Source organism: Polyodon spathula, chromosome 11, assembly GCF_017654505.1.
Source record: "Polyodon spathula isolate WHYD16114869_AA chromosome 11, ASM1765450v1, whole genome shotgun sequence".
NCBI classification, from domain to species: Eukaryota; Metazoa; Chordata; class Actinopteri; order Acipenseriformes; family Polyodontidae; genus Polyodon; species Polyodon spathula.
In genome coordinates this window covers 47,222,583-47,246,441 of record NC_054544.1, presented here as the reverse complement: position 1 = coordinate 47,246,441, position 23,859 = coordinate 47,222,583, and the positions used below count along the sequence as shown (strand labels likewise).

Below are 23,859 nucleotides of genomic sequence, written 5' to 3'. Positions count from 1 at the left end.
ATACTGGGGCTTGGGAGCCGTAAAACTGCCTGGCAGCTCTAGTTTATAGTTGAAATAGTGCACGTATAATGGGGTGGTTTCATCCTGCAAACCATCTCCAAAAGACATTGGTTTTCTGCTGCTAACATTTAAGTGTCAGTCTAATTTATAACACTACTGACAAATGTTTTCAGGCAACATAAGGGCATGTATCAGGGATAACACACACATATTACATATACAGTGGCTCTCAAAAGTATTCATTGCCCTTGGACTTTACCACATTTTATTGTTACAACATGGAATCAAAATGGATTTAATTAGCAGTTTTTGCCACTGATCAACACAAAAAAGTCCATAATGTCAAAGTGAAAAATAAAATCTACAAATTGCTCTAAAATCAACAGCCTAATCAACTCTATGCAAAGGAAGGTAGTTCTGACATAGCCTGGAGGTATGTTTTGAGTCATTATCTCTTGCTGTAGGATGAACCCCTGACCAACTAGGCGTATACCAGAGGGTATTGCATGGCGCTGCAAAATGCTGTGGTAGCCGTTTTGGTTCAGTGTGCCACTCGCTCTGTGCAAGTTGTCTATTCTGGATCCAGCAAGAGAGTCCCAGACCATCACACTTCCCCCTCCATGTTTGACAGTTGGTGTCACACACCGAGGAACCATCCTTCCGCCTACTCGACAGCGTACAAAAACCCTGCGTGATGAACCGAAGATTTCAAATTTTGATTAATCGGTCCAGAAGACCTTTCTCCAGTCTTCAGTAGTCCACTGGCGGTGCTTCATGGCCCAGGAAAGCCTCTCTTTCTTATTTTGCCATCTAGAAATGGCTTTCTTACTGCCACTCGACCTGTCAGAACTGCAGCTCGAAGTCTTCTCTTCACAGTTGAAACTGAGACTTACTTCGACCAGTGTTAAGCTGTGCTTGAAACTGTTGTCGTGTGAGCCGCCTATCACGCAAGCTGTTGACGCTCAGAAACTTGTCTTCTGATTCTGTTGTGGCTTTGGGTCTGCCAGACCTCTTACTGTCAGACTTTCCTCCCGTTTCCAAGTGCCTTGTGATGGTGTAGGAAACTGTACTCACTGACACCTTGGCTTTCTTTGCAGTTTTTCTAAAGGAAAGAGCTACACTTTTAAGGGTTATAATGGTCTGTCTGTCTTCCTTTAATTGCCTTTCTCACCATTATGATAGCAATATACTACTTCCTGCAGTACAATACTCTCGAAATAATGCTTAAGAGGGTGTAGTAAGTCTGTTCCAACACTGCTTTTATATAGACAGAGGGTTTGTAAGCAATCAACAAAAGTTGGGACACCTGTAGGAACTGTTAGCATCAACTTTCAAGGCTTAATTTACTTCCACTGCTGCAGAACATATGTAAGTTGTTAACCCCCCACCCCCCACCACTAAACAAGCATATTTTTGCTCTTACGAGAAGGGAGCTTATAAAGTGTCTGATCGTATTGTGTCTGCGCAAGGCGGACATCACAGCATTCACCACCACCCCAGCATGTGCTGTGAGCTGCCTTTGTACTGTTCTTGTGTGTGTAGCAGTTGTTAGTTGCTTCTGCTATCTGCTGTTTAAGTGCTTTTTATTTGTTTTATATTTAATATTCTCTTAATTTTCTTTCATAACTCTGCTTTATTTATAGTTAGTGTTTTTACAACTTCATTAGTATTTACTATAACGTTATGTTTTCTAACACTGATAGAAGTGAATTTGAAGTGAGTTTGTAAATGAAAGAAGTAACTTACAAACCGCTAACCAAGATCATGCAGCAGTCTCTTGACACAGGGGTGGTACCGACAGACTGGAAAATTGCAAACGTAATACCGATCCACAAAAAGGGAAACAAAACTGAACCAGGTAACTACAGACCAGTAAGCCTGACTTCTATTATATGCAAACTTATGGAAACTATAATAAGATCCAAAATGGAAAATTACCTATATGGTAACAGGGTACTGGGAGACAGTCAACATGGTTTTAGGAAAGGGAGATCGTGCCTAACTAACTTGCTTGATTTTTTTGAGGATGCAACATCCATAATGGATAATTGCAAAGCATATGACATGGTTTATTTAGATTTCCAGAAAGCTTTTGACAAAGTCCCGCACAAAAGATTAATTCTCAAACTGAACGCAGTTGGGATTCAAGGAAACACATGTACATGGATTAGGGAGTGGTTAACATGTAGAAAACAGAAAGTACTGATTAGAGGAAAAACCTCAGAATGGAGTGTGGTAACCAGCGGTGTACCACAGGGATCAGTATTAGGTCCTCTGCTATTCCTAATCTACATTAATGATTTAGATTCTGGTATAGTAAGCAAACTTGTTAAATTTGCAGACGACACAAAAGTAGGAGGAGTGGCAAACACTGTTGCAGCAGCAAAGGTCATTCAAAATGATCTAGACAAGATTCAGAACTGGGCAGACACATGGCAAATGACATTTAATAGAGAAAAGTGTAAGGTACTGCACGCAGGAAATAAAAATGTACATTATAAATATCATATGGGAGATATTGAAATTGGAGAAGGAATCTATGAAAAAGACCTAGGAGTTTTTGTTGACTCAGAAATGTCTTCATCTAGGCAATGTGGGGAAGCTATAAAAAAGGCTAACAAGATGCTCGGATACATTGTGAAAAGTGTTGAATTTAAATCAAGGGAAGTAATGTTAAAACTGTACAATGCACTTGTAAGACCTCATCTTGAATATTGTGTGCAGTTCTGGTCACCTCGCTATAAAAAAGATATTGCTGCTCTAGAAAGAGTGCAAAGAAGAGCGACCAGAATTATTCCGGGCTTAAAAGGCATGTCATATGCAGACAGGCTAAAAGAATTGAATCTGTTCAGTCTTGAACAAAGAAGACTACGTGGCGACCTAATTCAAGCATTCAAAATTCTAAAAGGTATTGACAGTGTCGACCCAAGGGACTTTTTCAGCCTGAAAAAAGAAACAAGGACCAGGGGTCACAAATGGAGATTAGAAAAAGGGGCATTCAGAACAGAAAATAGGAGACACTTTTTTACACAGAGAATTGTGAGGGTCTGGAATCAACTCCCCAGTAATGTTGTTGAAGCTGACACCCTGGGATCCTTCAAGAAGCTGCTTGATGAGATTTTGGGATCAATAAGCTACTAACAACCAAACGAGCAAGATGGGCCGAATGGCCTCCTCTCGTTTGTAAACTTTCTTATGTTCTTATGTTCTTAAGTCTGTTAAAGGTCTGAAATGTGTATAACATGGTGTTAGAACACTGGCCTAAGTATAAAAGTGTCTTTGTTAGATGTTCCCTGAGTTAACTAGCATGTTACCTAATTAACCTTTTGTCACCAATTATTGTTAACAGGTGAGGGTCCATGATTACTATAAATATAGGTAGCATAGGCACAAGTTTGTCATTCCTGAATGTAAGGGAGCAGAAAATGGCAAAATACGCTCAGTTAAGCAAAGAAAAAAGACAGTCTGTAATTACTTTAAGAAATGAAGGTCAATCTTTAAGAAAAATGGCAAGAACTTTGCAAGTGTCTGTAACTGCTGTGGCCAAGACCAAACGATTTGAAGAAACTGGCACTCATGAGGACCGAACAAGGGCAGCCAGGCCAAGGGTGACCACAGAATCAGAGAACAAGTTCATCTGAGTCACAAGTCTGTGAAACCGGCGATTAACTGCCCCTGAAATACAAGCTCAGCTAAAAGCTACTAGAAGTACAGATGTTTCAACATCAACTGTTCAGAGGAGATTGCTTGAAGCTGGCCTAACTGGAAGAACTGCTGCAAAGAAACCATTGTTAAGATTGCAGAATAAGAGGAAGAGACTTGCCTGGGCCAAAAAACACAAACTGGACGTTTGAGGAGTGGAAGTCGGTCTTATGGACCGATGAGTCAAAATTTGAAATATTTGGGTCTAACCACAGAGTATTCTTAAGACACAGAGAGGGGGAGCGCATGAGTTCTGCATGTGTGGTTCCCACTGTCAAGCATGGAGGAGGCAGTGTCATGGTCTGGGGTTGCTTTGCTGGTGACAGAGTTGGTGATATTTACCATGTCCATGGCAAGCTCAACCAGCATGGCTATCATAGCATACTTCAGAGGCATGTCATTCCATCAGGATTACGGCTAGTTGGGCAGTCCTTCATTCTTCAGCAAGATAATGACCCGAAACACACCTCAAAGTTGTGCAAGAACTATCTGGCGAAGAAGGAAAGTTAACAACTCAATCTAATGACCTGGCCTGCCCAGTCTCCAGACCTCAATCCCATAGAACTTGTATGGGACTAACTGGACTAGAAGAGTCAAAGCAAAGCACAAAAGATTAATTCTCAAACTGAACGCAGTTGGGATTCAAGGAAACACATGTACATGGATTAGGGAGTGGTTAACATGTAGAAAACAGAAAGTACTGATTAGAGGAAAAACCTCAGAATGGAGTGTGGTAACCAGCGGTGTACCATAGGGGTCAGTATTAGGTCCTCTGCTATTCCTAATCTACATTAATGATTTAGATTCTGGTATAGTAAGCAAACTTGTTAAATTTGCAGATGACACAAAAGTAGGAGGAGTGGCAAACACTGTTGCAGCAGCAAAGGTCATTCAAAATGATCTAGACAAGATTCAGAACTGGGCAGACACATGGCAAATGACATTTAATAGGGAAAAGTGTAAGGTACTGCACGCAGGAAATAAAAATGTACATTATAAATATCATATGGGAGATATTGAAATTGGAGAAGGAATCTATGAAAAAGACCTAGAGTTTTTGTTGACTCAGAAATGTCTTCATCTAGACAATGTGGGGAAGCTATAAAAAAGGCTAACAAGATGCTCGGATACATTGTGAAAAGTGTTGAATTTAAATCAAGGGAAGTAATGTTAAAATTGTACAATGCACTTGTAAGACCTCATCTTGAATATTGTGTGCAGTTCTGGTCACCTCGCTATAAAAAAAGATATTGCTGCTCTAGAAAGAGTGCAAAGAAGAGCGATCAGAATTATTCCGGGCTTAAAAGGCATGTCATATGCAGACAGGCTAAAAGAATTGAATCTGTTCAGTCTTGAACAAAGAAGACTACGTGGCGACCTAATTCAAGCATTCAAAATTCTAAAAGGTATTGACAGTGTCGACCCAAGGGACTTTTTCAGCCTGAAAAAAGAAACAAGGACCAGGGGTCACAAATGGAGTTTAGAAAAAGGGGCATTCAGAACAGAAAATAGGAGACACTTTTTTACACAGAGAATTGTGAGGGTCTGGAATCAACTCCCCAGTAATGTTGTTGAAGCTGACACCCTGGGATCCTTCAAGAAGCTGCTTGATGAGATTTTGGGATCAATAAGCTACTAACAACCAAACGAGCAAGATGGGCCGAAACTTTCTTATGTTCTTAAGCTACCCATAAGTGCCCTACATCTCTGGGAATTGCTGCAGAAGAGCTGGGAATGTCTGGTGATTTCCTGCTGAAACCTGTTAACCGAATGCCTCATGTTTGTGAGGCTGTTAAGGCAAAGGGTGGCTATTTTGAGGAATCCAAGATTTAGAGACAATTTTTGATTTTCATGAACATTTCTTTGATACTCCTTATGTTTGATTTTATTTATATATAGTCTACACCCCCTTTAACTGTCTTCACATTTTCTTGTCAGGGCCTCAGAGTTTCATACATTTAAATGAGTCCCTCCCCCCCTTATCATACTCCAAACTTAAGTTAAAATACAAAACTGAAAGATCATAATTGGATAAGTCTCCACCCCCCCTGAGTTAATATTTGGTGGAAGCACCTTTGGCAGCAATTACAGCTGCGAGTCTGTTGGGATAGGTCTCTACCAAATTTGCACACCTAGATTTGACAATATTTGACAATATCTTCTTTACAAAACTGTTCATGCTCTGTAAAGTTCCTTGGGGAGCGTTGACGGACAGCAATCTCCAAGTCATGCCACAAATTTTCAATTTGACTTAGGTTGGTGCTCTGACTGGGCCACTCAAGGATATTTACCTTTTTGTTCTTTAGCCACTTTAGTGTAGCTTTGGGTCGTTGTCATGCTGAAAGGTGAACTTCCGTTCCAGTTTCAGCTTTCTTGCATAGGGCAGCAGGTTTTCCTCAATGACTTCTCTGTACTTTGCTCCATTCATTTGCCTTTCTATCGTGACAAGTGCCCCAGTCCCTGCCGATGAGAAACATCCCCATAACATGACGCTGCCTCCACCTTGCTTCACAGTAGGGATGGCGTTCTTTGAGTGATGCGCTGTGTTGGGTTTTTGTCAAAACATAACGCTTTGCATTTCAGGCAGAAAGTTCCATTTTTGTTTCGTCAGACCACAAAACTTTTTGCCACATGGCTACAGAATCTCAAGTGTTTTTTTGCGTACTTCAAAACGGGATTCAAGGTGGCCTTTCTTGAGTACTGGCTTCCTTCTTACCACCCTACCATACAGGCCAGATTTTTGCTTGAGACATTGTTGTCACATGTACACTTTGAGCAGTCTTGGCCATAAAAACCTGTAGCTCTTACAAAGTTGCCGTTGGCCTCTTGGTAGCCTCTCTGATCAGTCTCCTCCTTGCTCAGTAATCCAGTTTGGAGGGACAGCCTGACCTAGGCAGGGTCTTGGTGGTGCCACACACCTTCCACTTCTTAATAGTTGCCTTGACTGTGCTCCAAAGGATATTCAAGGCATTTGACTTTTTTTTTTTTTTTTTTTTTTTTTTTTTTTTTTAATACCCATTCCGATCTGTGCCTTTCAAACAACTTTGTCCTGGAGTTCTTTTGAAAGCGCCTTGGTGCTCATGGTTATACCGGAGCTAACTTAGTTACACATTTTGTACAAATCTCTAGAGAAAGAATTTTTTTTTTTTTTTTTTTTTTTTTTTACTTTGTTTTGGGTAGGGAGAGATTTTTATAATATATATATATTCCAGGCTAAAAATTAAGGTTAATTTTGAAATTGGGTGTAACACAAGATTTTGAAAGGGGGTGTAGACTTTCCATAGGCACTATGTAATTACACAGTTCTAGTCAAAAGTTTACATACCCCAAGGAAATTTATTTTAGGAAAATCTTTTGTAGCAAAGTTAGTTTTTTTTTGGATGAGGAAAAAAGTTAAAGAAATAGATGTCTACAATTCTTTATTGCAGCAATTGTTTTCGCAAAATTCCAAAAGTATTATATATTAACAACCTCTCATTTCCAGAAAAAAAAGTTATTAACTGAAAGCTGCTAATAATCTAAAAGCCCCATAAGTGTATTTATATGGAACAATAATAGTTGTTCTGTAATGTTCTGATGAAGACAAACTCTTGGAACACGTACACACTGTTGCTCGCTGACATTTGAAACAAATATGCAAGAAGATACTTTAATTTAATAATTGACTACGGCTCTGGATTAATCCAAGGGAGTGGCTTTTTTCCCCCCTCTGTCTGTGGTTTCCTACAGTCAGGTATTTTGTCTGTTTAATTCTGGGATAAGGCACCCCAGATTGGAAACAAGCAGATAAATATATATTTTTAGCGCTGGTATAAAAACTTGACTATATAGATTCTGCTTATTAACAACCTCTTGGTTCCCAGCAAAAAGTTGTCATTAACCAAAAGTTGTCAATAAGTGAAAAGCCCCAATTTAAGTATTTATATGGAACAACAATATACTGTTGTTGTACAAATATGACACTGAAATATACGTTAAATGTTAAGTGTTAAAAAAATAGTACTACACAATTACTGTACTAGCATTGTCCTTCCAAAAAGCAAACAAAAAAAATCTGTTGCCTGCTTTTTACAATGTATCACCAACCGCTGTAAAATCCATCTCAATTTTGCTTGCAGCTTCGTAGGCAGTTTTAAAGCGAGTTTTTTAAAGCCAGTTTTTAAAGCGTTGAGAGAGAGAGTGTACATGGCAGGCCAATCAAGACCACCAGCACTATTCTCGCCAAGCAGTTTCCCTTCAAGTTTGTAATCCTGAAAGCAAGAGGGGGGCTTCTGAGGTGCTAAAGATTTAAGGAATGATAGTAGCAACAGAAAAATGAAGACAGAGAGAGCAGACTTACCGGGATTGAGTTGAAAGTGCGCTGGTGCGACATCTAAGGGTCCACATGAAAAACAAAAACACAAAACACAGTATCTGTTGAAGATGCATGTCTGCCAGATAATCACTGAACTGCTGACACCAATTCAAAAAGGTCTTAAATAAATCAAAAGCTTGGTTACAAAGACAGGCCTACGGAAATCGCAGAATGCCCTTTACCTCTATTTGCTGATGACAGTGAGAATGTATCACTGACTTGATACCTCATCTTGATAAAAGCGTGATTGCCAATGATTTAAAATCCAATCTCTTGCCTCTTCTTGGCATTAGCACTAGCCAGTTAAGATAACTAATTTTTTTTTTTTTTTTTTTTTTTTTTTAAATCTACAGTGCTAAATGCTGTTATTGCAGAGGTAAGACCATTTTAGTTAAAACCTTGGTTAACACATTTATGGGAGATTCATTTTATTCCACTTTATTATAATTCACATTAAGATATTTTTTGTATTTAAGGCATTACACAATTCCATTTTTGCTATACATAAAGAGTCACACAATTATGTCGACACAGTAAACACCTAAAAATGAAATAATGTGACACTGGTATCAATGAGAACAAAATCTGTATTGTGAATATGGGCAACCTTCACTTTGCTACTCCATTTTTGTACTGCAAAACTGTAATGGGAATTCAGCTGTGTGGGCTGGTCAGGAGACCCCTGATCAGCACTCAGCTTGGACTACCTTACTTTAGAAGACTGTGCAAGGTTAGTGCTATTCAGGGTCTGTAAAAACAGAAATATGTATATTTTCTTTCCAATATATTAGTTAGCACGCCAAAATAATTATTGAAATAGATTGTTTTAAAAAAAGAATACAATTTAAAAGGGCCCCCTCAACTTTTTTTTAAGTGATCACAGAAAGTTTCAATTGCCAATGTTAATTTAATCTTGGTTCCTTATTTAGAGCTGTACGAGCCAACATCAGCAGCAGTTTTTTTTTATTTATTTATTAAATCAGTATTTAAATCGTACAATGAAGGCCATCTAGCAAGGATGTGATGATAATGATCGTATTCGACTTTTCCTTGGTTGGGAAATAACTAACAAGATTACAAAATGTGAATCTTGGTGAGCAGAGCACTGTAGCTTGTAATTCCAGTGTGTAAGGTTTTAAAAAAAAACAAAAAACATCATAGTCTTCAATATAAATGTATATATTTTGGCTGTCAGTGTGCTGACTGGATAGGATTGCTTGAGTTGTCAGGACATTGGTCAGTGGTGTTACACAGGGCAATCCTCGCGGGAATTGGTTGCAAGAAATATAGTTGCTACTAGTAAATTGCCCTGACAGTTGCCGCTAGAGCTGCTGACCCACTTTCGAGATCAATTATTATTAAAAAAAAAAATAATTGTTGTTCCCCAGTGACACTAGTAAAATTCCAGAAAAGAATGGTAATAGTAGTTGTTTCAGTAGCCAGTTAGTTTCTCATACATATGCAATAGTAAACATGAGTCTACCTGCAGTAGGTAAAGTGATTTAAGCTGTTAAAACAGTCATTGTCCAGTTTGACCAATAACAAGAGGTCAAAGGTCAACATCTATGACATTTAAAAAGCTCTTGGTTTGTTTCCTATATATGTTCAATAGTACATATGCGCCTATCTGCTGTCTAAGGAGATAAGCTGTTAAAGAAGTCTGCTGACCAGTTTGACCATGAGAGGTCAAAGTCCAATACATTTAGAAAGCTTAGTTGGTTTCCTATAGGTTTTCAATAGTAAATGTGAGTGTATCTGCAGTTTAAGGAGATTTAAGCTATAATAGCAGTTAATTGTGCAGTCTGACCAGTAACAAAAGGTCAAAGGTCAAATTAAACAGCATTTTTAGACAGACCATTGGCAGATTCCCATTAGTGTTCAATAATAACCAGTACCCAAAAAGCACTAAGGAGTTATGAGCTTTCAAAAATGTATTTACTTTTTTTGGCAAAATGCAAAAATTCTATATCTGGCTCTAGAAAGGTCATAGGTCACAAGCAAGAACACATTTCTATAGAGCATACAATGGTTCCTATAACGTGTTCCATAATAACTATGGGCCTATCTGCCCTCTTTCAGGTGTTATGAGCTGTCCAGTTTTAGTGGTTATTTTTTAATTAATCAAATGTCCATTATCTTGGTCTAGGAAGGTCATAGGTCAACAGGAAAAAAAGTTGGTCTAATAGAGAACCAATGGATTCCTATACCTGTTCAATAGTAACTATGACCCTATCTTGTCCCCGTAAGGACTTATATAAGCTGTTTAATTTTTGGGGGTCATGACCTGTGACCTCCAAATCCATACGTCCGATCAACACCAAAAGTAATAGCAAGTCAGATAGAGTGCAATAGTTGTGCCAAGTTTCAAGTTGATCAGTTCAAAACTGCAGGAGGAGACAGGTTCCACAAAATTGGTCAGAAATAAAGAAACCGAGAAAACAACAAAAAATTTGAATTTCTTCTGGGGTAGGCAGATCCAGTTTGATATTTATGTGGAATTGCAGTTTGAATCTATTTCACAAAAGCTATTCCCTCACCCCCCCCCCCCCCCCCCCCCCACCCACCACTCTGTCCTTCGGGTCGTTTTTTTTTTTGCCAAAAAAAAACGATTTCGCACTGACGTTAGAAAAAGCTTTTCGTTTGGCAACTGGTTGACTTTATGAAAACTATACTGGCACGTGCAAGTTTCAGTTACAGGGCGATTAGAAAGTAAGTTTACAACATCAACACACCATATCATTGGAGGTGGTAACCCTACTTTCTAAAAATTCACTGCATATTTAAAAACAGTGGCAAAAACACTTTGCTTTTGGTAGCGCAGTAAAGCATGCTATTTTTCCTAATCTTATGCTGCCACACCCTGCCCACATCTGATACTGCAGCTCCAGACTTTAAATTGACAGCTGCTGCCCCCTGTTCCCCTCAACCAGTTGTGCAGTTGCAGCAGCATTAGCTTTACATCTGAAACACATGCTGTCTGTGTGCACCCACTCAACTTTAAAGACTAGGTCAAAGCTGGAAGTTCTTTGGAAATAGCACTGTACTGAAATAAACTCACCTGGATCTTTCCGGCCGGGCTTTTCAAACCGCCTGTCTCCCCTGGTAAAAAATAGAAATGAGATGCTTCATTTTACGTAATGCAATCCAGCTTGGCTAAAACTTGAGGCGAAAGTGACAACCCCTACAAACCCCAGAAATAATAACTCCCCTGAATATCTACCTGAGCCAGACACTACCTATAGACACCATAAGAGGGAGACAGAGCCTCTTCACACCAGCCCATATACTCAGATTCTTGGGAAATATGCCTTTCATAGATAACTAGGGGTGCAACAATTAATCAATTAAATCGAATACTGATCTGTCCTTAAATTTCCCAAGCTTTGATTACATATTGGTGAATCGATGCATCAAAGTAGAAGCCAAACCAGAAGTAGTCCTATTGTATTCATGTTTTCTTGACTTAAATTAAGGCATTGTTTTTTTTTTTGTTGTTTGTTTAATCTATTAAAATCTACTGATGACTTGGATTACATTATAAGAAAAGAAGCTGAATTCAGTATTTAGTTAAATCAGTGAGGATTTGTGAGATTAAAATGTTTTGCTTTTGGACAAAATGTTTACAGTAATGAATAATCATAATTCAGATAGAAACTATTTTACTATTATTACAATGTTAAAGGGATATCTGATGCAGACACATACTTCTTAGAATTTTGTTAGGAAAAATACACAAAGAATATATATCATATATATATGTATTATATATATTATATATATATATATAATATATATATATATATACACACACACACACACACACACACACACACACATACAAAAATCGGTAGTGTTCTAACATGTATTCAAGTCGTGCCTTTGTTTAACTTATGCACAACAATGTTTTCAGTTATTGGATCTTCTGTTAAAAACGAACGTCTATTTTGAAAAATAAAAATCAATGCATCGATTATTGTTGATAAATGCCTATACGATAAATTGAATACAAAATTAGGGTGCCGACTGCACCACTATAGGTAACCATTTGCCAACTAAACCACCAACTTCCATAACTAAACACTCAACAGTGCTAAATTAGGAGATAAAAAAAAAGACTAAAAGAAACAAAACTTTCAATAACAAACATTTTTTAAATTGTTCTTGTCCAAACAATTATTTAATTTATTACAAATCTGGTAATATTTCTAATCCAACCAACACCACATCTACTGCAATAACCAGTGTCAGTGATGCCATTATGCCCAACATGCTTACCTTTCTTCCCAGCTCTGAGATCTGTGCATCTCTCTCCCGCCACGGCCAAATCCACCTTCCACCTCGTCAAAACTTCTTTGGTAAAACCCACCTTCCCCCCGCCCTCGACCTGTGGACACAGACATACCAGGGCTTTCAAATACAATGCGACACAAACAAAACACTGGCATGTGTGCCTGTGCTTGACTGATTACTTTTGCACAAGGTTCATTCTTTGCTTCTTGATGCTCTAAAACCATGAAACAAGAAAACTTTCAGGCAACTAGTTGAACATTACATTTAGGTAGTAGCCTTAACAAGTTGATCAAATCAAAACTATTTTTATGTTAATCATAAAAATCTGTACACTGGAAAAATACTTTCAAAATGAGCATGCAGCCAAAAGCTTGAAAAGTAGAATAAAAACAACATTTCCAGAAACAGTGTAGCCAACATTATATAAGCCCAACGTGGTACTGAGAGTACAGGATCATCACGTGGACATTGGGAGCACATCCTGACTTAGTGAACCAGTGCAATTCCTCCAGTTGAGTGGGAATGGCTTGGCAACTGGACTCTGCTTTAATTCCCCACACACAAGTCATTCATAATATTTTTTTTCTTCAGCATCTTGGCGATATCACATTTGTTGAAGGCAGTCCAATAAAATGTCAAGTAATGTAGGAGCACATCCATTACGGCTCCAATTATAGGTAGCCAGGCAGACAAACAAACATGAACGAATGTATATAGCAAGCAAGTCCAGCTTTAAAGCTCAACTGCATGTCACAATCCCCTATGGGGAGCTGCTGCAAGCAGACTCCAGACCAAGCACTACAACACACCTTCCAGCTCCCTTGCTCTCTTGAACTCACCTCGACCCCTTGAGGAACTTCGACCTCTTGGCGCCCCTGCCACTGTTCCTCCGGCTCTTCCTGTTAATCGCAGGACAGCTGCACTGTTTACAGACATTGAGAAATTTCTCTGTGGACAGAAACACACAGATGGACCTAAATTAGTAGTCTGTGAGCAAAAGTCAGTAACAGCACTCATCACCCCAGTCTCTCCAGGACTCAGGTTTGATATATAAAAGCACCTGGCAATGAGATTGCTATCCTGCAATGGATGCAGGCTTAGGGACACTAGACCACACTGTCCCCACCAATGAATTCCATGGGACTTCTGCAGTTTGCTAGCAAGGGCAGCCAAAGTGAACACACACGGAGAGTTCAGCAATTGCTGTTCTGTGAGGGAGAAGTTCGATCCTCACACACCTAATTAACCTGTGAGACAAAGATGAGCTGGTTGGTAGCAAGCATTTTTTTCAATGTCTATGGTAATAATGCACCAATAAGGTTTGCCTCTTCAACATTTAAAACCAGTAGGGAAAAGGAAATCAATTCTATAAAAAAAAGTAGTTTTTATAATGTGTGTGTGTGTATATATATATATATATATATATATATATATATATATATATACGTGTGTGTGTGTGTGTGTGTGTGTGTGTATATATATATATATATATATATATATACACACACACACACACACACCCCCCCCCGGAAAAAATTGAGACCACTGCAAAATTATCAGTTTCTCTGGTTTTACTATTTATAGGTATGTGTTTGGGTAAAATGAACATTTTTGTTTTATTCTATAAACTACTGACAACATTTCTCCCAAATTCCAAATAAAAATATTGTCATTTAGAGCATTTATTTGCAGAAAATGACAATTGGTCAAAATAACAAAGATGCAGTGTTGTCAGACCTCAATGCAAAGAAAATAAGTTCAGATTCATTTTTAAACACCACAATACTAATGTTTTTAACTTAGGAAGAGTTCAGAAATCAATATTTGGTGGAATAACCCTAATTTTCAATCACAGCTTTCATGCGTCTTGGCATGCTCTCCACCAGTCTTTCACATTGATGTTGGGTGACTTTATGCCACTCCTGGTACAAAAATTCAAGCAGCTCTGCTTTGTTTGATGGCTTGTGACCATCCATGTTCCTCTTAATCACATTCCAGAGGTTTTCAATGGGGTTCAGGTCTGGAGATTGGGCTGGCCATGACAGGGTCCTCCATCCACACCTTGATTGACCTGGCTGTGTGGCATGGAGCAATGACCTGCTGGAAAATCCAATCCTCAGGAGTTGGGGAACATTATCAGAGCAGAAGGAAGCAAGTTTTCTTCCACGACAACCTAATACCTTGTATAAAAAAGAGCGCGATATATATATGTATATACATATATATATAGTATAATATATATATATATATATATATATATATATATATATATATATATATATATATATATACATACATACACACACAACACTGGCACACGAGTATGTACTGTAGGACCTATATTTTGCACATATAAATATTATAAATTGTAAAATATTAGAAATGGACAACAAAAAAAAAAACACCACATATTTCGGCCAATGATCGTTTCAAGAAACTACATGTAGATTGAGGTCATTGTTTTGCATATCTTATTTTGTCTGGAGAAAATACGGTTGATCACTATTTAGCTTCAGAATCACACATTAAACAAAAGGCTACTACAGAGGCTGCTGAACAGAACGTAAAATTAACAGCTTTCAGAAAGCAAACTGGAAAGTCAGCCAAGACAAAGAGTATTCCTGTCTGCAAGTTTGCAAGTTAGACATCAGACTGGAAAGGGAAAATTATAATGGTCGTACCTGGTCCAACACAGGACCGCAATTTTAGGGAACCAGGGTTATGATAATAACCGAACTTTCCCTTTCAAGTAGGGAATATTAACCATTACAAGGACATGGAGCATACATCAATAAGCTACAAAAGGACAAGCTGAACTCACCTTGTGCCTGAATCAAAATACCAGCATAGCTGGAATAAAAACATTAGTATGGACTCACCGCTAATGTTTTGTGAGAATACCCAACCGCAAGGACATGGTATACAACACAGCTAAGCAAAACCGCTTGTGCTACAAACAGTACTCTAGTAAACTGAAAAGCATTAGGATTTACTTGCCTCTAATGTCTTCCCAGCAACAGCGAGTGGGAGAAGTACAGGCGTGGAAAAGTACAGAGCAGTTTAGAAGCAGTTTGAAAGCAGGTTGAAAGCTGCAGAAGAAACTAAACTTAAAAAAAAAAAAAAAAAAAAAAACCTCAAAATGGTCTTCAAGCCAGTAATCTGTGACACCTGCTTGATGTGGGAAATCCGAGAAAACCCAGCGGAGCTAAACCAAGTGTGCGTAAAGTGCAGCGCGATCCAGGATTTACATAAACTAGTAAGTATGCTAGAAATGGAGCTGGAAGAAGTGAGACAGCAATGGGATCTTGAGGAGCTGGCACCCCCACAATTCATGGAAGTCTGCATCACCCCTAACAGACTGAAAGCCACCAGGGAGATAGACGGTCAGAACAGCTGGGTTCAGGTAAGCAGAACAACCACCAGAAAATCAAAACAACCAACAGATTTGAGTCACTTCAGAATTTTGATGAGCAGAACCAACAACAAGAGAATGAAAGGAACAACATCCAGGATCCCATTGACAGTGGTGACCAGACAGCAAAAAGAAGGGAGGTCATGATTGTTGGGGACTCCATATTGAGAAACACAGCAAGTTCAATTTGCAGTTTGGACCCCCTTACTACAACAGTGTGCTGCCATCCGGGAGCCTCGATCAAGCACATCACTGAGAACGTGGACAGGCTCCTAGAACGAACAGGAGACGACCCAGTAGTAGTCGTCCACATCAATACAAACAACATTTGCAAAACAAATTCAGAGAGCTAGGAAGGAAATTAAAAGAGAAAACCAAAACTGTGGTATTTTCTGGTATACTACCGGCACCTTGCAAAGGACCATATGGACAGCTGGAAATAATTAATCAAAACGCATGGCTGAAGACGTGGTGCACACGGGAAGGCTTCACCTATCTTGATCATTGGCCCACATTCTACAACGAGGACTATCTGTATAGACGGGATGGACTGCATTTAAATAACAAGGGAACCAGTCTACTTGGAGAAAAGATCCTCGAGCAGGTTCAGAAGCATTTAAACTAGAAAGGAAGGGGGAAGAAATCAACAAAAAAACAGAAGGGAGACCACATCAAAACAAGAACAACAACTCAGGTAAGACAACCATTAAATGTATTTATCTAAATGCTAGAAGTATCAGAAACAAAATTCTAGAACTTGAAGCTACTGCACTAACAAGTAACTATGATGTGATAGGTGTTACAGAAACTTGGTTGTCTGAGAGTGATGGGGCCGAATATAATATGTGTGGGTATACACTGTATAGGAAAGACAGGCAGGACAGAAGAGGAGGAGGGGTAGCGCTATACATAAACAGGTCTTGAAGCCCAGGTGTTAAACCTGGACAAAGAAAATAAAACCGAATCAATATGGGTCAGAATAACGGACAAAAATTCAAAGGGCATAATAGGAGCATGCTATAGACCGCCAGATTCAGACGGTGAGCAAAATAATCTGTTATACAATGACATTAGAAATGCGTGTAGCAAAGGAGAAGCCATACTAATGGGGGATTTCAACTTCCCCCATATAAAATGGGAAAACCCGGTGGGTAGCACGAAGGATGAAATTGAAATGGTGGAAATGACAAATGACTGCTTCCTAACGCAATTTGTCAAGGCACCGACTAGAGGGGAGGCATGCCTTGATTTAGTCTTTTCAAATAACAAAGATAGAATAACTAAAACAGAGGTCAGAGAACCACTGGCAAACTCAGACCACAACATGGTCTCATTTGAAGTGTTTTTTAAAACCCCAAAAGTAATGACTAAAGCTAAGGTTTACAATTTTAGAAAAGCAAACTATGAAGGTATGAAACAATGACTAACAGAAGTAGATTGGAGTAAAATAGAGAAAACACCCACAGAAGAAGGATGGTTGTTCTTCAAAAATGTAGTACTAGAGGCGCAAAACAATTACATCCCTAAAGTAGACAAATCTAAATGTAAAACTAAATTGCCAAAATGGTTTAATAGATCAATTAAAAAAGATAGTCAGCGAAAAAAGGCACTTTACAGAGCATTAAAACAGGACCAAAAAGAAAGTACGCAGAAAGAGTACACAGAACTGCAAACGCAAGTCAAAAAGGCCAAGAAAGAAATAGAAATGAACATTGCTAAGGGAGCTAAAACCAATTCCAAAATGTTTTTCCAATATTACAACAGCAAGAGAACATTCAAAGACGAGATTAAATGTTTAAGAGATACAAATGGCAAAATCGTAGATGAAGAAAAAAAAATAGCAAATATATTAAATGATTACTTTTCACAAGTTTTTACAAAGGAAGATACTGACAACATGCCCCACATGTCATCCAGTTCCTATCCAGTTTTAAATAACTTTAGCATAACTGAGGCAGAGGTGTTAAAGGGACTAGGAGCTCTTAAAATAAACAAATCCCCTGGGCCGGATGAGATCCTCCCAGTAGTACTCAAAGAAATGAAAGAAGTAATTTACAAACCGCTAACCAAGATCATGCAGCAGTCTCTTGACACAGGGGTGGTACCGACAGATTGGAAAATTGCAAACGTAATACCGATCCACAAAAAGGGAAACAAAACTGAACCAGGTAACTACAGACCAGTAAGCCTGACTTCTATTATATGCAAACTTATGGAAACTATAATAAGATCCAAAATGGAAAATTACCTATATGGTAACAGGGTCCTGGGAGACAGTCAACATGGTTTTAGGAAAGGGAGATCATGTCTGTCTAACTTGCTTGATTTTTTTGAGGATGCAACATCGATAATGGATAATTGCAAAGCATATGACATGGTTTATTTAGATTTCCAGAAAGCTTTTGACAAAGTCCTGCACAAAAGATTAATTCTCAAACTGAACGCAGTTGGGATTCAAGGAAACACATGTACATGGATTAGGGAGTGGTTAACATGTAGAAAACAGAAAGTACTGATTAGAGGAGAAACCTCAGAATGGAGTGTGGTAACCAGTGGTGTACCACAGGGATCAGTATTAGGTCCTCTGCTATTCCTAATCTACATTAATGATTTAGATTCTGGTATAGTAAGCAAACTTGTTAAATTTGCAGACGACACAAAAATAGGAGGAGTGGCAAACACTGTTGCAGCAGCAAAGGTCATTCAAAATGATCTAGACAAGATTCAGAACTGGGCAGACACATGGCAAATGACATTTAATAGAGAAAAGTGTAACGTACTGCACGCAGGAAATAAGAATGTACATTATAAATATCATATGGGAGATATTGAAATTGGAGAAGGAATCTATGAAAAAGACCTAGGAGTTTTTGTTGACTCAGAAATGTCTTCATCTAGGCAATGTGGGGAAGCTATAAAAAAGGCTAACAAGATGCTCGGATACATTGTGAAAAGTGTTGAATTTAAATCAAGGGAAGTAATGTTAAAACTGTACAATGCACTTGTAAGACCTCATCTTGAATATTGTGTGCAGTTCTGGTCACCTCGCTATAAAAAAAGATATTGCTGCTCTAGAAAGAGTGCAAAGAAGAGCGACCAGAATTATTCCGGGCTTAAAAGGCATGTCATATGCAGACAGGCTAAAAGAATTGAATCTGTTCAGTCTTGAACAAAGAAGACTACGTGGCGACCTAATTCAAGCATTCAAAATTCTAAAAGGTATTGACAGTGTCGACCCAAGGGACTTTTTCAGCCTGAAAAAAGAAACAAGGACCAGGGGTCACAAATGGAGTTTAGAAAAAGGGGCATTCAGAACAGAAAATAGGAGACACTTTTTTACACAGAGAATTGTGAGGGTCTGGAATCAACTCCCCAGTAATGTTGTTGAAGCTGACACCCTGGGATCCTTCAAGAAGCTGCTTGATGAGATTTTGGGATCAATAAGCTACTAACAACCAAACGAGCAAGATGGGCCGAATGGCCTCCTCTCGTTTGTAAACTTTCTTATGTTCTTATGTTCTTAAAATGATCTAGACAAGATTCAGAACTGGGCAGACACATGGCAAATGACATTTAATAGAGAAAAGTGTAAGGTACTGCACGCAGGAAATAAAAATGTACATTATAAATATCATATGGGAGATACTGAAATTGGAGAAGGAATCTATGAAAAAGACCTAGGAGTTTTTGTTGACTCAGAAATGTCTTCATCTAGGCAATGTGGGGAAGCTATAAAAAAAGCTAACAAGATGCTCGGATACATTGTGAAAAGTGTTGAATTTAAATCAAGGGAAGTAATGTTAAAACTGTACAATGCACTAGTAAGACCTCATCTTGAATATTGTGTGCAGTTCTGGTCACCTCGCTATAAAAAAGATATTGCTGCTCTAGAAAGAGTGCAAAGAAGAGCGAACAGAATTATTCCGGGCTTAAAAAGAATGTCATATGCAGACAGGCTAAAAGAATTGAATATGTTCGACCCAATTCAAGCATTAAAAATTCTAAAAGGTATTGACAGTGTCGACCCAAGGGACTTTTTCAGCCTGAAAAAAGAAACAAGGACCAGGGGTCGCAAATGGAGATTAGACAAAGGGGCATTCAGAACAGAAAATAGGAGGCACTTTTTTACACAGAGAATCGTGAGGGTCTGGAATCAACTCCCCAGTAATGTTGTTGAAGCTGACACCCTGGGGTCCTTCAAGAAGCTGCTTGATGAGATTCTGGGATCAATAAGCTACTAACAACCAAACGAGCAAGATGGGCTGAATGGCCTCCTCTCGTTTGTAAACTTTATGTTCTTATGTTCTGTCGTGAGGGTGGACAGGGACGCCGCCCTCAGTACTCTAATGCCAAATCCAGGATTCTGTGGGTACACGACATTCAGTCGATAGAACCTGGCAAATGTATGAAGCAGCAGCCCAGACTGCTGCACTGCATATCAGTGCACCATGAAACAAAGCCCATGAAGTTGCCTGACCCCTGGTGGAATGACGGTGAGCTTCTTGGGCAGGGGCAGATTGGCCAGTTCATATGCAGTCTGTATTGTGCCTGTTAACCATCTGGATAGATGCTGTTTAGACACAGCCTGTTCCTGTGACTTGGCTCTGTAACTAACAAACAATTGTTCCAACTGCCTTCAGCTTTTAGTTCTGTCCACATAATACGTGAATGCCTGCACTGGGCAAAGAACTTGGAGCTGGCGCTCCCTGTCCGATTGAAAAGGAGGAAGATGGAAAGCCTCCAATTACACCAACTGGTTAATGTAGAAAGTCGAGATTGTACTAACCCGGCTTTTCTGCCAAAAACAAAGTGTAACCTTTGTTCTGGCCTCTGAAAAAATTAGACAGGCTTGTGATATGGCGAATGCCTGCACTTCACTACCCCACTTAGCGGACGTGACTGCAAACAAAAAAGATGTCTTTAAGTACAAATGTTTCAGCCCAGCTGAATGCATGGGCTCAAATGGAGGTTTTGTCAGTTTAAGTATTACTTCACCAGTGGCCTAAGCCCCCAGGTGCCTTAGAAAAATGGACCCACCAGAAAAATTAGCTCTTGGGGGGACAATCTATTCTTACATGGCACACCAAAATGGCTACCAAATAGACCTTTGAGTAGAGGGGTATTTCCTCTCATCAAAAAGATCCTGTAAAAATTGTCGTGAGTTTGAACAGAGTAGAGGCAGCCTGGCGTTTTGCAGGGCATCAATTACTCTGTTTGACAACCCCAGAGGCTCAAATGCAGCCATTCAGGGTCCACACCAAGAGCTGCAGACTCAATGGGTTGGGGTGCCAAAGGGTACCCTGCGTCTGACTGTGCAGGTGGGTGGTGCATCGGCAACACCCATTGCTAGACTCTCAGGAGCTGTATCAGAGGTGAGAACCAAACTCTCCTGGGCCAGTATGGGGCTTTTAAGAGCACCCTGGCCTGGTCTTGTCTTACCTTCTCCAAACACAGCTGGAGAAGCACAAGGCAGAAATATACAGTAGACACGCTGGCCATCAATGTGCCAGTGCACCTATCCCTAGAGGTTCCCCTTCCCATTCTCCTTCTCCACAGGGGACAATGTGCAGGATGGAGTCTACACTCCATGCTGCTGGGGACCCCCTCAAAAAGAGGTCCGCAGCCCACTTGGTCACTCCCAGCAGGTGAACTGCCCGAAGTGAGCGGAGGTTCATTGGTACCCACAGCAGAAGCTTGTGGGCCACACGGTAGAGACTGGGTGACCGCAAAACACCCTGGGTTGATGTAGGACACCAGACGCATTGTCCGTACAGATGTGCACGTGTCTCCCCCAAACCTGCTCCAAAAATTCCTCTTAAAAAAGGACAGGTACACTGCCTGCAGTTCCAAATGAGGCGACCCTTTACACTTAATAAATGCTCTGACAGTATTTTTAAAAGCTACATTAAGTGAAAAAAAATCATTAATACCACTTTGTAATATGACGTACCGTTAAGTTCATAATTATAATTAAAGGAATACACATTTTTCATAAAATTTAGTTATTTAATCTAAGCAGTTAACTTTACCTTACCACATAGTTTACAAAGACATGATAAACTCTCAGACCAGAGTTAAGACAATTTGTCCAACTTTGATTTGCTAAGATATTAAGATTAACTACTACTTTTTTTTTTTTTCATGGACAAACAAATGTCTGTATTTTATAGCAATTTAAATGTCTAGTTCTAAATTATTTAAATTACATTATAATTTGTAAGGGTATAATTGATACTACTATTGTAATCAATATTAGCAGCTGTAGCAACACACTGACTTTGATCTAGGTCACTAATATTCACTAAATAGAAGTAGCAATGTTGAAGTACAGTACACCCTCGCTATAACGAACCTGTTGGGGTCCAAGCCTTTTGTTTGTAATATTGAGTGGTTCGTTAAAGCAAAAGGACAATCAAAATGAACAATAAAATGTTGGGAGTAAGTTAATGAGATTGTGCATACTAGCAGAATTACATGTACCCGCTCGTCTCGTGTATGCAGTATTCTGCCTTTGCTTTATCCTATTCATTAATTAAAACACAGTACAGAAAGCACAAATCCCAAATTGAATCTGAACATTTATTCAAAATCAATCTAACACGAATAGTTTCAGAAGTGCACCAAATCTTACTCCAATATGCAAGAATCCCAAACTGGTCTTTTATTCGAAATCATCCCGTCGTGAAAAGTTCATAGCCTCAAGTTTTTTTTTAATTTTGCTTTGCCACATGGTTGACAACCTATATTCATGACATAGACATGCCTGCGTTACTCCTTTTTTTCATACGATTAATATAGTTTCCAGCTTTGTGCAACAAAATGTTTTTATTCGGAGGTCCAGTTATACAGCGTGCGCTTTTTATTAAGAAGAGTTGACTTCACTGAGGAGGTGGCGTCCCGTGCGTACAGAGGAGGATGTTGACAGTCTTTTATTTGGGGGCCAGGTTCATTATAATGAATGGCGTTATAGCGAGGATGTACTGTATTTATTTAAAACCAATCTCACAACTAGAGCGTGTGACACCTACTGGTGAACATATGTATTTCAGTTATAATTCATAAACCCCAGTTTTTAGCTACATGGTGCCCTCTAGTGTGTAAACCATACAATGGCTGGTTAAATAATTTGCACATCGCGCCAACTTCAATTCTGCTGCAAATTCTGACAAAGTTTTGAGCTACTGTGGGTCCAACTGTAAACAGAATTAAGCAATAACCAAGTCTTCTGATATGTTAATGAATACTTTATCTGAGTAATATTTTGGTCACTGTGACATGTATGAACCCAGGCAGTGACCAATGAAAAGAGAGATTCAGTTGGTTAAATCAACCTTAAATGAAGAGCAAGTCTGTGGAGTCTTTCAACAGCAATGGCACCACTGTGACTGTCAAGTGCCAATGTAGAAGACAGCTCTCCATTGCAGGTAGTTGCTTGGTACGGTTTTAGCAGAAACATGTGCTTTGTCAAAACTCACCTGTTCTTCTTCTGTAAAAGGTACAAGTGCCAGTGGTGGCAGGGGCTCCTCTTGTAAAATAGACAGAAACTCCTTGTCTTGTAGGTCTAAGGGAATCTGCAGAGACACAATTCACAGAATCGTGAAGGTTAACGTAATTGATTTATAGATTAGGGGTATCAGGTGCGCCCACAGCAGCCAAGAGACTTTAGGTCACCCAGCAGCTACAGTATATGCAATCTGAAAGTAGCAGGATTCATGCCAGCTCACACCACCACCATGATGCTTTCCTGCAGCTCTCACTAGCTTCGCTGTGCTTTCACACAACTTCTGCACATTTCCTCCCACTAACGCTACATTCATATTGTATCATATCAAACATTTATATTGCCAAGGAAAGCAACTTAAGCAGTATAGTACTTTTAATGACAAACTGTCAACAGATCACATCAACAGAAATATACATTCTAGATATTTAAAGCATTTATGAAGCAATTCTTCGCATTCTGCAGATTTCTAAGGATGTAATTATTAATATGAACAAACTCAAATGACATACTTGCACCCCGTTCACACTTACTGAGTCGGCCTTGCGTTCACATGTGTGGCTGACAAGAAAGCCTAAATTGCAGCGAAGTGCTTGTCGG

The 23,859-nt window shown here is 39.2% G+C and overlaps 1 protein-coding gene across 7 annotated transcripts in view; it reads right to left on the bottom strand.

The window, feature by feature from the left end:
* Positions 1-23,859, bottom strand: part of gigyf2 (GRB10 interacting GYF protein 2) — a 119,358-nt gene that overhangs the window by 70,636 nt on the left and 24,863 nt on the right. For all 7 annotated transcript variants that reach the window (XM_041263860.1, XM_041263864.1, XM_041263862.1 and 4 more), the window contains 5 exons: positions 23,234-23,329; positions 13,186-13,294; positions 12,332-12,440; positions 11,115-11,155; positions 8,042-8,074 (listed from right to left, as the gene is read on the bottom strand). In XM_041263860.1, coding sequence (XP_041119794.1) covers positions 8,042-8,074; positions 11,115-11,155; positions 12,332-12,440; positions 13,186-13,294; positions 23,234-23,329 — 388 coding nt within the window. The remainder of the gene's footprint in view (positions 1-8,041; positions 8,075-11,114; positions 11,156-12,331; positions 12,441-13,185; positions 13,295-23,233; positions 23,330-23,859) is intronic.